Source organism: Mirounga leonina, unplaced genomic scaffold (assembly GCF_011800145.1).
Source record: "Mirounga leonina isolate KUSES-001 unplaced genomic scaffold, KU_Mleo_1.0 Mir_357, whole genome shotgun sequence".
NCBI classification, from domain to species: Eukaryota; Metazoa; Chordata; class Mammalia; order Carnivora; family Phocidae; genus Mirounga; species Mirounga leonina.
This window is the reverse complement of record NW_023270702.1, coordinates 3004727-3018557: the sequence shown is the minus strand read 5'-3', so window position 1 is coordinate 3018557 and position 13831 is coordinate 3004727. Positions and strand designations below refer to the sequence as shown.

Sequence of the window (13831 nt, the reverse complement as noted above, 5' to 3'; positions counted from 1 at the left end):
CCTGTGCACCAAGCTTGCAGAGGGGAGAACTCAGTGATGACTAACTCCAAGGGGGTGGTTAGAATTTGGGCTTATATATATAGCATCTTAGCAAAGAACAATAATTTTGTAGAGACGTGCAAGACAAAGGAAAAGAACTTTGAGCTTTTGGAGGCAGCAAATAGGGACACTAATGGTAGCTAGGCCTGCTTCCAGCAAAGTTTGTTACACAGATTCTTCTGGTGCTGTCTTTGGGCTGATGAGAGTTTGAAGTTGTCTCAGTGGTTAACCTCTGTCCTTCCTGGTAGAGGGGAGAAAGACACTTTAAAAATTCATGTCCTCCTTTTAGGTAGATAGGGGAAGATAGACACCTTTTCTTGATTCTGTTTCTTCTCAGTTGCCTTCTGCTCAAAATAATCCTTATGCCAAAGTGGCATACCTTGGGGTGGCATGTTCTGTTACCCTAAACTACAATAATGAGAAACCACATAACTAGTTAGCACATTTTTTCGTAGAACAGTGTGGACTTCTTCCTTGCTGATTTGGATGCCTTTTACTTCTTTTTGTTTTCTGATTGCTGAGGCGAGGACGGTGTTAAATAACAGTGGTGAGAGTGGACATCCCTATCTTCTTCCTGACTGTAAAGTAAAAGCTCTCAGTTTTTCCCATTGAGGATGATATTAGTTGTGGATCTTTTGTATATGGCCTTTATGACGTTGAGGTATGTTCCCTGTATCCCTATTTTGTTGAGCATTTTTGTCAAGAAAGGATGCTGTACTTTGTCAGATGCTTTTTCTGCATCTATTGAGAGGATCATATGGTTTTTATCCTTTCTTTTCTTGACGTGGTGTATCATGTTGATTGATTTGCAAATATTGAACCACCCTTGCAACCCAGGAATAAATCCCACTTAATCATGGTGAATGATTCTTTTAATGTACTATTGGATTCAATTTGCTAGTATCTTGTTGAGAATTTTTGCATCCATGTTCATCAGGGATATTGGCCTGTAATTCTCTTTTTTAGTGTGGTCTTTGTCTGGTTTTGGGATCTAGGTAATGTTGGCCTCATAGCATGAATTTGGAAGTTTTCCTTCCATTTCTATTTTTTGGAACAGTTTGAAAAGAATACATATTAAGTCTTCTTTAAATGTCTGTTAGAATTCCCCTGGGATGGGCGCCTGGGTGGCTCAGTCGGTTAAGCGACTGCCTTCGGCTCAGGTCATGATCCTGGAGTCCCGGGATCGAGTCCCGCATCGGGCTCCCTGCTCGGCGGGGAGTCTGCTTCTCCCTCTGACCCTCCTCCCTCTTCTGCTCTCTGTCTCATTCTCTCTCTCAAATAAATAAATAAAATCTTAAAAAAAAAAAAAGAATTCCCCTGGGAAGCCATCTGGCCCTGGACTCTGGTGTGTTGGGAGATTTTTGATTCCTGATTCAATTTCTTTGCTGGTTATTGATCTGTTCAAGTGTTCTATTTCTTCCTGTTTCAGTTTTGGTAGTTTATACATCTCTAGGAATTTATCCATTTCTTCCAGATTGCCCAATTTGTTGGCATATAATTTTTCATAATATTCTCATATAATTATTTGTATTTCTGTAATATTGGTTGTGATCTCCCCTCTCTCATTTTTGATTTTATTTATTTGGGTCCTTTCCCTTTTTTTTTTTTAATAAGTCTGGCTAGGAATTTATCACTTTTATTAATTTTTTCAAAAAACCAGCTCCTGCTTTCATTGATCTGTTCTACCAGGGTTTTTTTGTTTGTTTCTATATCATTTATTCCTGCTTTAATCTATATTATTTCCCTTCTTATGGCTTTAGGCTTCATTTGTTGTTCTTTTTCTAGCTCCTTTAGGTGTAAGGTTAGGTTGTGTATTTGAGATTTTTCTTGCTTCTTTAGGTAGGGCTGTATTGCTGTATACTTCCCTCTTATGACCGTTTTTGCTGCATCCCAAAGTTTTGGACTGTCATGTTTTCAATATCATTTGATTCCAAGTATTTTTTTTAATTTTTTCTTTAATTTCCTGGTTGACCCATTCATTCTTTAGTAGGATGTTCTTTTTTTTTTTCTTTTTAAGATTTTATTTATTTAGAGAGAGAGTATGTGAGCGGGGGGGGCGGGCAAAGGGAGAGGGGGAGAGAGAGAATTTCAAGCAGACTACACGCTGAGTGTGGAGCCCAATGCAGGGCTCAGTTTCACAACCCTGAGATTATGACCTGAGCTGAAATCAAGAGTCAGACTGAGCCACCCATGTGCCCCTAGTAGGATGTTCTACACCTTCCATGTATTTGTGGTCTTTCCAAATTTTTTCTTGTGGTTGACTTCAAGTTTCACAGTGTTGTGGTCAGAAAATATGTATGGTATTATCTTAGTCTTTTTGTACTTTTTGAGGCCTGATTTGTCATGGAGAGTGTCCCATGTGCACTGAAAAGACTGTGTATTCTGCTGCTTTAGAATGAAATGTTCTGAATATATCTGTTAAGTCCATCTAATCCAGTGTAGCATTCAAAGCCATTGTTTCCTTATTGATTTTCTGCTTCCGATGATCTGTCCATTGATGTAACTGGGGTGTTGAAGTCACTTACTATTATTGTATTTTTATCAATGAGTTATATTATGATATTTAAAGAGGCTATGCAACAAATATACTCTTCTGGGAGCAATTTCAAAAATAATTTGTTTTCAGATTTACTTTTAGAAATGACTTTTGAGGGAAGCCTGGGTGGCTCAGTCAGTTAAGCATCTGCCTTTGACTCAGGTCATGATTTCAGGGTCCTGGGATGGAGCCCCTCATTGGTCTCCCTGCTCAGCTGAGAACCTGCTTCTCCCTCTCCCTCTCCCCCTACTCCCCGCTCATGCTCGTGCTCTCTTTCTCTCTATCTCAAATAAATAAAGAAAATCTTTAAAAAGAAAAGAAAAGAACTTTTGAGAAAGAGTAAGTCCCCTTCACTCATTGTAGTAAGAAAAGATTCTTGGGGCTCCTGGCTGGCTCAGTTGGAAGAGCATGTGACTCCTGATCTTGGAGTTGTGAGTTTGAGCCCCACATTGGGTGTAGAAATTACTAATAAATAAATAAATAAAACTAAAAAAAAAGATTCTTGATTTTAATTGCCAGATTTTTAAGTTACTATATTCTATACATATCAGAGCTACTAAAGTCAATATCATTATTAGTAAAAAAAAAAACAAAACATCAGGCTCTTAAATGGCAATTTGAAAACTAGATCTGTCTTCTCACCCAGCCTTTGCCTATTGTATAGTAGAACAAATTAGCTCTGATTCATGAATTTTATCTTTTATATTTTCTTAGGCCCTTTAAGTAAATTTTTATTGAAGTAAATGAAAAAAAAAGTACACAAATCATAGATTTTGCCTGTCTTGAAATTTATCTGCAATAATATGCATAGCTTTCTTATACTATAGGCCCATTTTATTAGACATTTTAAGTCACATATATTTAAGAATGTAGAGAGCAGGAAATATCTGTATACTTTTCCTCCTGTGTAATTAGATGCTTTATGTTGATGATTAAAGTAAAGTCTAAGTATTTATGGATGTAAAGTTCTGTCTGAAGTTTTTCTTTTTATATGTTTTTAAGGCTCCACAGTTTTTAACGTTCTCAGAGGAATCTTAGAAGTGGTAATTGGTGTGGCAGCTGGATCTCTTCTTGGATTTTTTATTCAGTACTTTCCAAGCAGTGACCAGGTAAAAGAAATAATCTATGGGAAAGTCATTCTTTAAAATGTCATTGGAAAAACATTCTGGAATGGTCCCCTGGAAGCCAATGTGAATAACATAATTTAGAAATGGCTCCCCATTCTAAAACTGTTTATTGCCAAATCAGTGCTATCCATGAGATTTATGAAGAGGGCTAGATATACTGTTGACCCTTGAACAGTGTGGATTAGGGGCACAGACCCCCACATGGTCAAAAATCCATGTATAACTTTTGACTCCCCAAAAACTTAACTACTAATAGCCCACTGTTGACTGGAAGCCTTTCTGATAACATAAACAGTTGATTAACACATATTTTGCATGTTGTATGTATTATACACTATATTCTTACAATAAAGTAAGCTAGAGAAAAGAAAATGTTATTAAGAAAATCATAAGGAAGAGAAAATACAGGATTCAGGGGGAAAGATGACAGAGGAGTAGGGGACCCTATTTCAACTGGTCCCCGGAATTGAGCTGGATATCTACCAGACCACTCTGAGCACCCACGAAACCAGCCTGGGATGTAAGAAGATCTGGATCTCTACAAACAGAATATCGCAGGTGGTTGGTTTCGAGGTACGAAGCGGGGAGCTGTGATTCTGCGGGCAGGTATCAGAGGATAAATGGCAGCGGGAGGGTGCCTGGCCGTGGGGATCCTACACCGCCAGTGAGCAACAGCCTCGCACGCTGGGGATGGGCACAGACTCGCAGACCGGTAGTGGTGGGGAAAGGACTTTGGGGCAGCCCCCAGGATGGAAACCCGGAGCGGCGGGGTCGCGCGGGCGAACTGAGAGCAGCTGGCGGTTTTAGAAGCACAAAGGGCAGAGACGTGCCCCGACCTGGAGGCAGGACTGGGGGCGCTGCGGAGGGGCGCACAACCCAGGCCGCTGCAGTTTATAGCAGCACGGACAGCAACAGAGACGGTGTGGCTTGGAGAGCTCACTGAAGAACAGACTGCGGTCTCTCTGCTCTGAGGCAGAGGGTTGGAAACAGTCTCTTCTGCTCTGATTCGCGGAAGAGACGCAGAAAGCCACCAGGGAAAGCCGCCAGAGAACAAAAGCCCCAAAGACTGATTCCCGCTGAGCTCACCCCCGCCACAGGGGGGCAGGGCAACACCGCCCAAACAGGGTTACCTGAGTAACAGTGTGGCAGGCCCCTCCTGCAGAAGACAGGCTGGGGAAATAAGAGGCCAGCAACCCTAAGGTCCCAAGAAAACAGGTGCATCTTGCTTGGGTTCTGGTCAATAATTTGGACTCTATACATTCCCTCAAACACCCATCAACAGAATGACTAAGAGGAGGAGCCCCCAAAATAGAAAAGACTCAGAGATTATGACTTATGCTGCAGATTTACAAATGGATGCAGATATAACCAAGATGTCGGAGATGGAATTCAGGCTAGCAATTGTGAAGACAATGGCTAGAATGGAGAAATCCGCTAAAGGCAACATAGAGTCTCTAAGGGCGGAAATAAAAGGTGAATTGGCAGAACTTAAAAATGCTATCAATGAGATCCAATCCAATCTAGATAATCTAACAGCTAGGGTAACTGAGGCAGAAGAGCGAATAAGCAACCTGGAAGACAATATAATAGATAGAAAGAGAAAAGAGGAGGCCAGGGAAAACAACTCAGAATCCATGAAAATAGAATCAGAGAAATAAGTGACACCATGAAGCGTTCCAATGTCAGAATAATTGGAATCACGGAGGGAGGAGAGAGAGAGAGGACTAGAAGATGTATTTGAGCAAATCGTAGCTGAGAACTTCCCTAATCTGGGGAATGAAACAAACATTCGAGTCCTAGAGGCGGAGAGGACCCCTCCTAAGATCAAGGAAAACAGGCCAACACCCCGGCATGTAATAGTAAAACTTGCAAATCTTAGAACCAAGGAAACCATCTTAAGGGCAGTTAGGGGGAAGAGATTCCTTACGTACAGAGGGAGGAACATCAGAATAACATCAGACCAATCCACAGAGACCTGGCAAGCCAGAAAGGCCTGGCAAGACATATTCAGGGTACTAAATGAGAAGAACATGCAGCCAAGAATACTTTACCCGGCAAGGCTTTCCTTTAGAATGGATGGAGAGATGCAGAGCTTCCATGACTGGCAGAAACTGAAAGAATATGTGACCACTAAGCAGGCCCTGCAAGAAATATTAAGGGGGGTTCTATAAAAGGAGAAAGACCCCATGAGTGATATACAACAGAAGTTTACAGGGACAATCTATAAAAACAACGTCTTCACGGGCAACATGATGACAATTAATTCATATCTTTCAATAATCACTCTCAACGTGAATGGCCTAAATGCTCCCATAAAACGGCAGGGTTGCAGATTGGATAAAAAGACAGCACCCATCCATATGCTGCCTACAAGAGACTCATTTTGAACCTAAAGATACATCCAGACTGAAAGTGAAGGGATGGAGATCCATCTTCCATGCCAGCGGACCTCAAAAGAAAGCTGGGGTAGCAATTCTTATATCAGACAAATTAGATTTTAAACTTAAGTCTGTAATAAGAGACACAGAAGGACACTATATCATTCTTAAAGGGTCTATCCAACAAGAAGATCTAACAATTGTAAATATCTATGCTTCCAACATGGGGGCAGCCATCTACATAAGCCAACTGTTAACCAAAATAAAGAGTCATATTGATAACAATACGTTGATTGTAGGAGACCTCAATACTCCACTCTCAGCAATGGACAGATCATCTAAGCAGAAAATCAACAAGGAAACAAGAGCTTTGAATGATACATTGGACCAGATGGACCTCATAGATATTTACAGAACATTCCACCCTAAAACAACACAATACTCATTCTTCTCGAGCGCACATGGAACTTTCCCCAGAATAGACCACATACTGGGTCACAAATCAGGTCTTAACCAATACCAAAAGATTGAGATTATTCCCTGCATATTCTCAGACCATAATGCTCTAAAACTGGAACTCAATCACAAGAAAAAATTTGGCAAGAATTCAAACACTTGGAAGCTAAAGATCACTCTGCTCAAGAATGTTTGGGTCAACCAGGAAATCAACGAAGAACTTAAACAATTCATGGAAATCAATGAGAATGAAAACACATTGGTCCAAAACCTATGGGATACTGCAAAGGCGGTCCTAAGGGGAAAATACATAGCCATCCAAGCCTCACTCAAAAAAATAGAAAAATCCCGAATTCACCAACTAACTCTACACCTTAAAGAACTAGAGAAAAAGCAACAAACGATGCGTAAGCCATGCATTAGAAGAGAAATAATTAAAATAAGAGCAGAAATCAATGAATTAGAAACCAGAAACACAGTAGATCAGATCAACGAAACTAGAAGTTGGTTCTTTGAAAGAATTAATAAGATCGATAAACCACTGGCCAGACTTATCCAAAAGAAAAGAGAAAGGACCCAAATTAATAAAATTATGAATGAAAGGGGAGAGATCACGACTAACACCAAGGAAATAGAAACAATTATTAGAAATTATTATCAACAACTATATGCCAATAAACTGGATGAAATGGATGCCTTCCTGGAAACCTGTAAGCTGCCAAGACTGAAACAGGAAGAAATTGACAACATGAATAGGCCAATAACCAGTAACAAGATTGAAGCAGTGATCAAAAACCTCACCAAAAAACAAGAGTCCAGGGCTTGATGGATTCCCTGGGGAATTCTACCAAACATTCAAAGAAGAAATATTACCTATTCTACTGAAGCTGTTTCAAAAAATAGAAACAGAAGGAAAACTTCCAGACTCATTCTATGAGGCCAGCACTACCTTAATCCCCAAACCAGGCAAAGACCCCATCAAAGAGGAGAATTTCAGACAGATATCCCTGATGAATATGGATTCCAAAATCCTCAACAAAATCCTAGCTAATAGGATCCAACAATACATTGAAAGGATCATCCACCACGACCAAGTGGGATTTATCCCCGGGATGCAAGGGTGGTTCAACATTCGCAAATCAATCAATGTGATAGAACACATTAATAAGAGGAGGGAGAAGAACCATATGGTCCTCTCAACTGATGCAGAAAAAGCATTTGACAAAATACAACATCCTTTCCTGATTAAAACTCTCCAGAGTATAGGGATAGAGGGAACATTCCTCAAGTTCATAAAATCCATCTATGAAAAACCCACAGCGAATATCATCCTCAATGGGGAAAAGCTGAGAGCCTTTCCCTTAAGATCAGGAACACGTCAAGGATGCCCGCTCTCGCCACTATTGTTTAACATAGTACTAGAAGTCCTAGCAACAGGAATCAGACAACAAAAAGAAATAAAAGGTATTCAAATTGGCAAAGAAGAAGTCAAGCTCTCTCTTTTCACAGACGACATGATACTTTATGTGGAAAACCCAAAAGACTCCACCCCCAAATTACTAAAACTCATACAGCAATTCAGTAATGTGGCAGGATACAAAATCAATGCACAGAAATCAGTTGCTTTCTTATACACTAACAATGCAACTGTAGAAAGAGAAATTAGAGAAACGATTCCATTTACAATAGCACCAAAAATCATAAGATACCTCGGAATAAACCTAACCAAAGAGGTAAAGGATCTATACTCTAGGAACTACAGAACACTCATGAAAGAAATTGAAGAAGACACAAAAAGATGGAAAAATATTCCATGCTCATGGATCGGATGAATAAACATTGTTAAAATGTCTATGCTACCCAGAGCAATCTATACCTTCAATGCCATCCCAATCAAAATTCCAATGACATTTTTCAAAGTGCTGCAACAAACAATCCTAAAATTTGTATGGAATCAGAAAAGACCCCGAATCGCCAAGGAAATGTTGAAAAAGAAAAACAAAGCTGGGGGCATCACGTTGCCCGATTTCAAGCTATATATATATTACAAAGCTGTGATCACCAAGACAGCATGTTTTTGTGCCATATGTTACTGGCACAAAAACAGACATATAGACCAATGGAACAGAATAAAGAACCCAGATATGGACCCTCAACAGTATGGTCAAATAATCTTTGACAAAGCAGGAAAAAACATGCAATGGAAAAAAGAGAGTCTCTTCAATAAATGGTGCTGGGAAAATTGGACAGCCACATGCAGAAGAATGAAACTCGACCATTCTCTAACACTATTCACAAAGATAAACTCAAAGTGGATGAAAGACCTCAATGTGCTACAGGAATCCATCAAAAGCCTAGAGGAGAACATAGGCAGCAACCTCTTTCACATTGGCCACAGCAACTTCTTTCAAGATACATCTCCAAAAGCTAGTGAAACAAAAGCAAAAATGAACTTTTGGGACTTCATCAAGATAAAAAGCTTCTGCACAGCAAAGGAAACAGTCAACAAAACAAAGAGGCAACCCACAGAATGGGAGAAGATATTTGCAAATGACACTACAGATAAAGGGCTGGTACCCAAGATTTATAAAGAACTTCTCAAACTCAACACCCAAAAAACAAATAATCAAGTCAAAAAGTGGGCAGAAGATATGAAAAGACACTTCTCTGAAGAAGACATACAAATGGCTAACAGACACATGAAAAAATGTTCATCATCATTAGCCATCAGGGAAATCCAAATCAAAACCACATTGAGATACCCCCTTACACCAGTTAGAGTGGCAAAAATGGACAGGGAAAGAAACAACAAATGTTGGAGAGGCTGTGGAGAAAGGGGAACCCGCTTACACTGTTGGTGGGAATGCAAGTTGGTACAGCCACTTTGGAAAACAGTGTGGAGGTTCCTCAAAAATTTAAAAATAGAGCTACCCTGTGACCCAGCAATTGCACTACTGGGTATTTACCCCAAAGACACAGATGTAGTGAAAAGAAGGGCCCTATGCACCCCAATGTTCATAGCAGCAATGTCCGCAATAGCCAAACTGTGGAAAGAGCCGAGATGCCCTTCAACAGATGAATGGATAAAGAAAATGTGGTCCATATATACAATGGAATATTACTCAGCCATCAGAAAGGGTGAATACCCAACTTTTACATCAACATGGATGGGACTGGAGGAGATTATGCTAAGTGAAATAAGTCAAGCAGAGAAAGTCAGTTATCATATGGTTTCACTTATTTGTGGAACATAAGGAATAGCATGGAGGACATTAGGAGAAGGAAGGGAAAAATGGGGGGGGGAATTGGAGGGAGAGATGAACCATGAGAGACTATGGACTCTGAGAAACAAACAGGGTTTTAGAGGGGAGGGGGGAGGGGGGATTTGTTAGCCTGGTGATGGGTATTAAGGAGGGCACGTACTACATGGAGCACTGGGTGTTATGCGAAAACAATGGATCGTGGATCACCACATCAAAAACCAATGATGTATTGTATGGTGACTAACATAACATAATAAAATAAAATTTAAAAAACAAACAAAAAAAAGGAAGAGAAAATACATTTACAGTACTATATTTATCAAAAAATATCTGCATGTAAGTGGACCTAGTGCAGCCCAAACCTGTGTTGTTTAAGGGTCAACTGTATAAGATTTTAATACAACCCTAGAATTTTTTTCTCTAATTTATATTCCATAAACTTTAAATATCACTGAAAAATAAAATATCAATTCCAAATATGTAAGCCTTTTTTATTGTTTTTATTTTTTATTTTACTATTATTCATAATGTTCAGGTAATCAAGATATAAAATGGCTTTTGGGCCCCTTTTTTTAGTATCAGCATACCCTACACTCTAATACTATTAAATACCTAACCCTTAACATCTCATAATATTGTCCAATATTTCTTACCAAGGAGATCAAAGTTCTTTATTATACACAATGATTTCATAATATTCACAGAGTTCTTTTTGTTTTATTTTCTTTTACCCTCCTAAGTCTCTTGGGATAGATAACATATAAAAGTCTTTTTTTTTTCTATAAAAACTGGCATTATTTTAAGACTTCAGGGCATTTTGAATGGAATTAGAACCTTAACTAAAGTAGAACTTTAAGAAAATTAATATTTCCATTATCAGAAGGTATGCTGATTTGAATTTTTGCTATGCTCCAAAAAACTCCCAACTAAAATTGTAAAAGATTTTATGACTGCATAAAAGAAAATTCTGGGATTTTCTAATTATACAACAAAATAAAAAGAAAAATAATGACATATTTTGTTGCTTACTCTGTATAAAATGAGGTGGTAAGTACAGTAAAGTGCCACTCCATTCAATATGGCAGTGACTAGCTAGCTACGTGTGGCTATAGCAGATAGAGAACATTTCAGTGGTGCATGTATAGAAATTTCCATCATCACTGAATGTTCTTTTGGAAAGCACTGATCTAGTGCAATCATATAGATCTGGGCAATCTAGTGTAAACCACATAAGACCCATGAAACGAGTACTATTAACATGATCTTTTTACTGATGAGGAAATTGAGATTTAGGGAGAAGTTGAACAAGTTCACATAGCTGGAAAGCAGCAGAGCTGGGAACCGAACTCTGGTAATCCACCACCAGAGCCTGCATGCCTCCAAATCAAGCACTTCTAAAGACCTGCTTGCCTTTTAAAGTGATCAAGAAGCTTGGACCATAACAGCATTTTTCTAGATATGTTTCCTACAGCAAAGGAAACAAAAACAAAATAAGCTATTGGAACTACATCAAAATAAAAAACTTTGCCCAATGAAGGAAACCATCAACAAAACTAAATGGTATATCCAATAGGGCTTAATATCCAAAATATATAAAGAACTTATACATGTCAACACACACAAGAAAAAATCTAAAAATGGGCAGAGTACCTGAATAAATATTTTTCCAAAGAAGACATACAGATGGACAACAGACACATGAAAAGATGCTCATCATTACTTATCTTCAGGGAAATGCAAATAAAAACCACAATGAAACCTTACCTTACACCTGTCAGAATGGCTAAAGTCAAAAAGACAAGAACTAACATGTGTTGGCGAGGATGTAGAGAAAAAGGAATCCTTGTGCACTGTTGGTGGGAATGTACATTGGTACAGCCACTATGGAAAACAGTATGGAGGTTTCTCAAAATATTAAAAGTAGAAATACCATATGACCCAGTAATTCCACCACTGGGTATTTACTCAAAGAAAACACTAATTTGAAAAGACTGTGCCCCCCTATGTTTACTGCAGCATTATTTACAATAGCCAAGATATGGAAGCAACGTAAGTGTCAATTGATAGACGAATGGATAAGGAAGGTGTGATATATATATACAATGGAATATTGAGCAGCCATAGAAAAGGAGGAGATCTTGCCATTTGCAACAACACAGATAGATCTAGAGGGTACTATGCTAAGAGAAATAAGTCAGACTGAGAAAGACATATAGCGTATGATTTCACTCACATGTGGAATCTAAAAACAAAACAAATGAATCAATAAACAAAAAGCAGAATCAGAACTATAAATACAGAGAACAAACTGATGTTGCCAGAGGGGAGGGGAAGGGGGACGGGCAAAATGGGTGAAGGGGAGCGGGAGGTCCCTGTCTTCAGTTATGGAGTAAGTCACGGGAATAAAAGGCATGGCACAGGGAATATAGTCTGTGATACCGTGATGGTGTTCTGCGGTGACAGCTGGGAGCTACGCTTGCTGTGAGCAGAGCATAACATAGAGGGAAGTGAATTCCTGGGTTGTACACCCGAAACTAACAGAACATTGTGTGTCAGCTACACTCAAAAAAGTTAAAAATCATTTTAAAATTTAAAAAGAGTGATTAAGAAGTTTAAAAGGCTGATGAGAGAGAAGTAAAGGGAGAGAGGCGCACATTTCTTAGACTTTAAAAACCAACAACAACAAAAAAACTACTCTCGGTCTATAGCTTCTTAAAGCTTCTCCGTTTTCAAGGGTTTAGAAAGAAAAACCATTAAAAAGTCAAGAGACTAAAAGTAAGAGATATCACATCTGTAACCTTCCCCAAAACCCTATAACATAACTGCTTTCGTGGAGGAGAAAACAAAGCCTGAAGAAGCTAGGTAATGGGAGCACTCCATACGCCAGGGGTGAAAAAGAGCTGGATTCTAACTCTGCTCTGCCTGGCTCCAAAACCCATGCACTTTTTTCTGCTGCTGCATTCAGCCCTGTGAAATTCGGCTTTGATAACTGCAGAGGAAGGTAACTAGAGTTTCTGAAAGAGGATCTGGCATCTGTACATGTGCTGACCCTACCTTTATGAAGGAAAAGATAGTAAATGTTACGGTGTACATTTATGGGCACAGACAGATATTTTTATTCCCCACTAAGTCCTGAATATGGAAAAATCAATCATTAAAAATCAGTTATATGAAATAATAGATCTAATCAACCTTTTTTCTCTCCTCAAGGACAAACTTGTGTGGAAGAGAGCATTCCTTGTTTTGGGGCTGTCCATGCTAGCTGTGTTCAGCAGTGTGTATTTTGGTTTCCCTGGGTCAGGAGGACTGTGCACGTTGGTCATGTCCTTCCTTGCAGGCTTGAGATGGGCCGGCGAAAAGGTGAATTTCATTCTAAGTTCTTCTACTCATTTAAGTTCTTTCTGATCAGATAAATTTTTTCTTTCCAGAGACTTTTTTTTATTATTATGTTATGTTAATCACCATACATGGCATCATTAGTTTTTGATGTAGTGTTCCATGATTCATTGTTTGTGTATAACACCCAGTGCTCCATTCAATATGTGCCCTTTTTAATACCCATCACAGGCAAACCCATCCCCCTACCCCCCTCCCCTCTAGAACCCTCAGTTTGTTTCTCAGAGTCCATAGTTTCTCATGGTTTGTCTCCCCCTCCGATTTCCCCCCCTTCATTTTTCCCTTTCTGCTATCTTCTTCTTCTTCTTCTTTTTAACATATAATGTATTATTTGTTTCAGGGGTACAGGTCTGTGATTCATCAGTCTTACACAATTCACAGCGCTCACCATAGCACATAATCTCCCCAATGTCTATCACCCAGCCACCCCATCCCTCCCACCCCCCACCACTCCAACAACCCTCAGTTTGTTTCCTGAGATTAAGAATTCCTCATATCAGTGAGATCATAGGATACATGTCTTTCTCCAGACTTTCTTAATATCAAATTAATAAATTATTAAATCATACAAGCTATTTCCTATGCATATGTAAATATACGCCCAAGTGTATACACATTCATCCTCTTCCCCCCTTA

General features: G+C 39.2%; 1 protein-coding gene across 7 annotated transcripts in view; it reads left to right on the top strand.

The window, feature by feature from the left end:
- The window catches only part of SLC9B2 (solute carrier family 9 member B2), a 56393-nt gene that overhangs the window by 27754 nt on the left and 14808 nt on the right, over nucleotides 1–13831 (top strand). For 6 of the 7 annotated variants that reach the window (XM_035030197.1, XM_035030203.1, XM_035030200.1 and 3 more), the window contains 2 exons: nucleotides 3578–3684; nucleotides 13010–13159. In XM_035030197.1, the coding sequence (XP_034886088.1) occupies nucleotides 3578–3684; nucleotides 13010–13159 (257 nt within the window). The remainder of the gene's footprint in view (nucleotides 1–3577; nucleotides 3685–13009; nucleotides 13160–13831) is intronic. The other variant, XM_035030202.1, reaches the window with a different exon arrangement.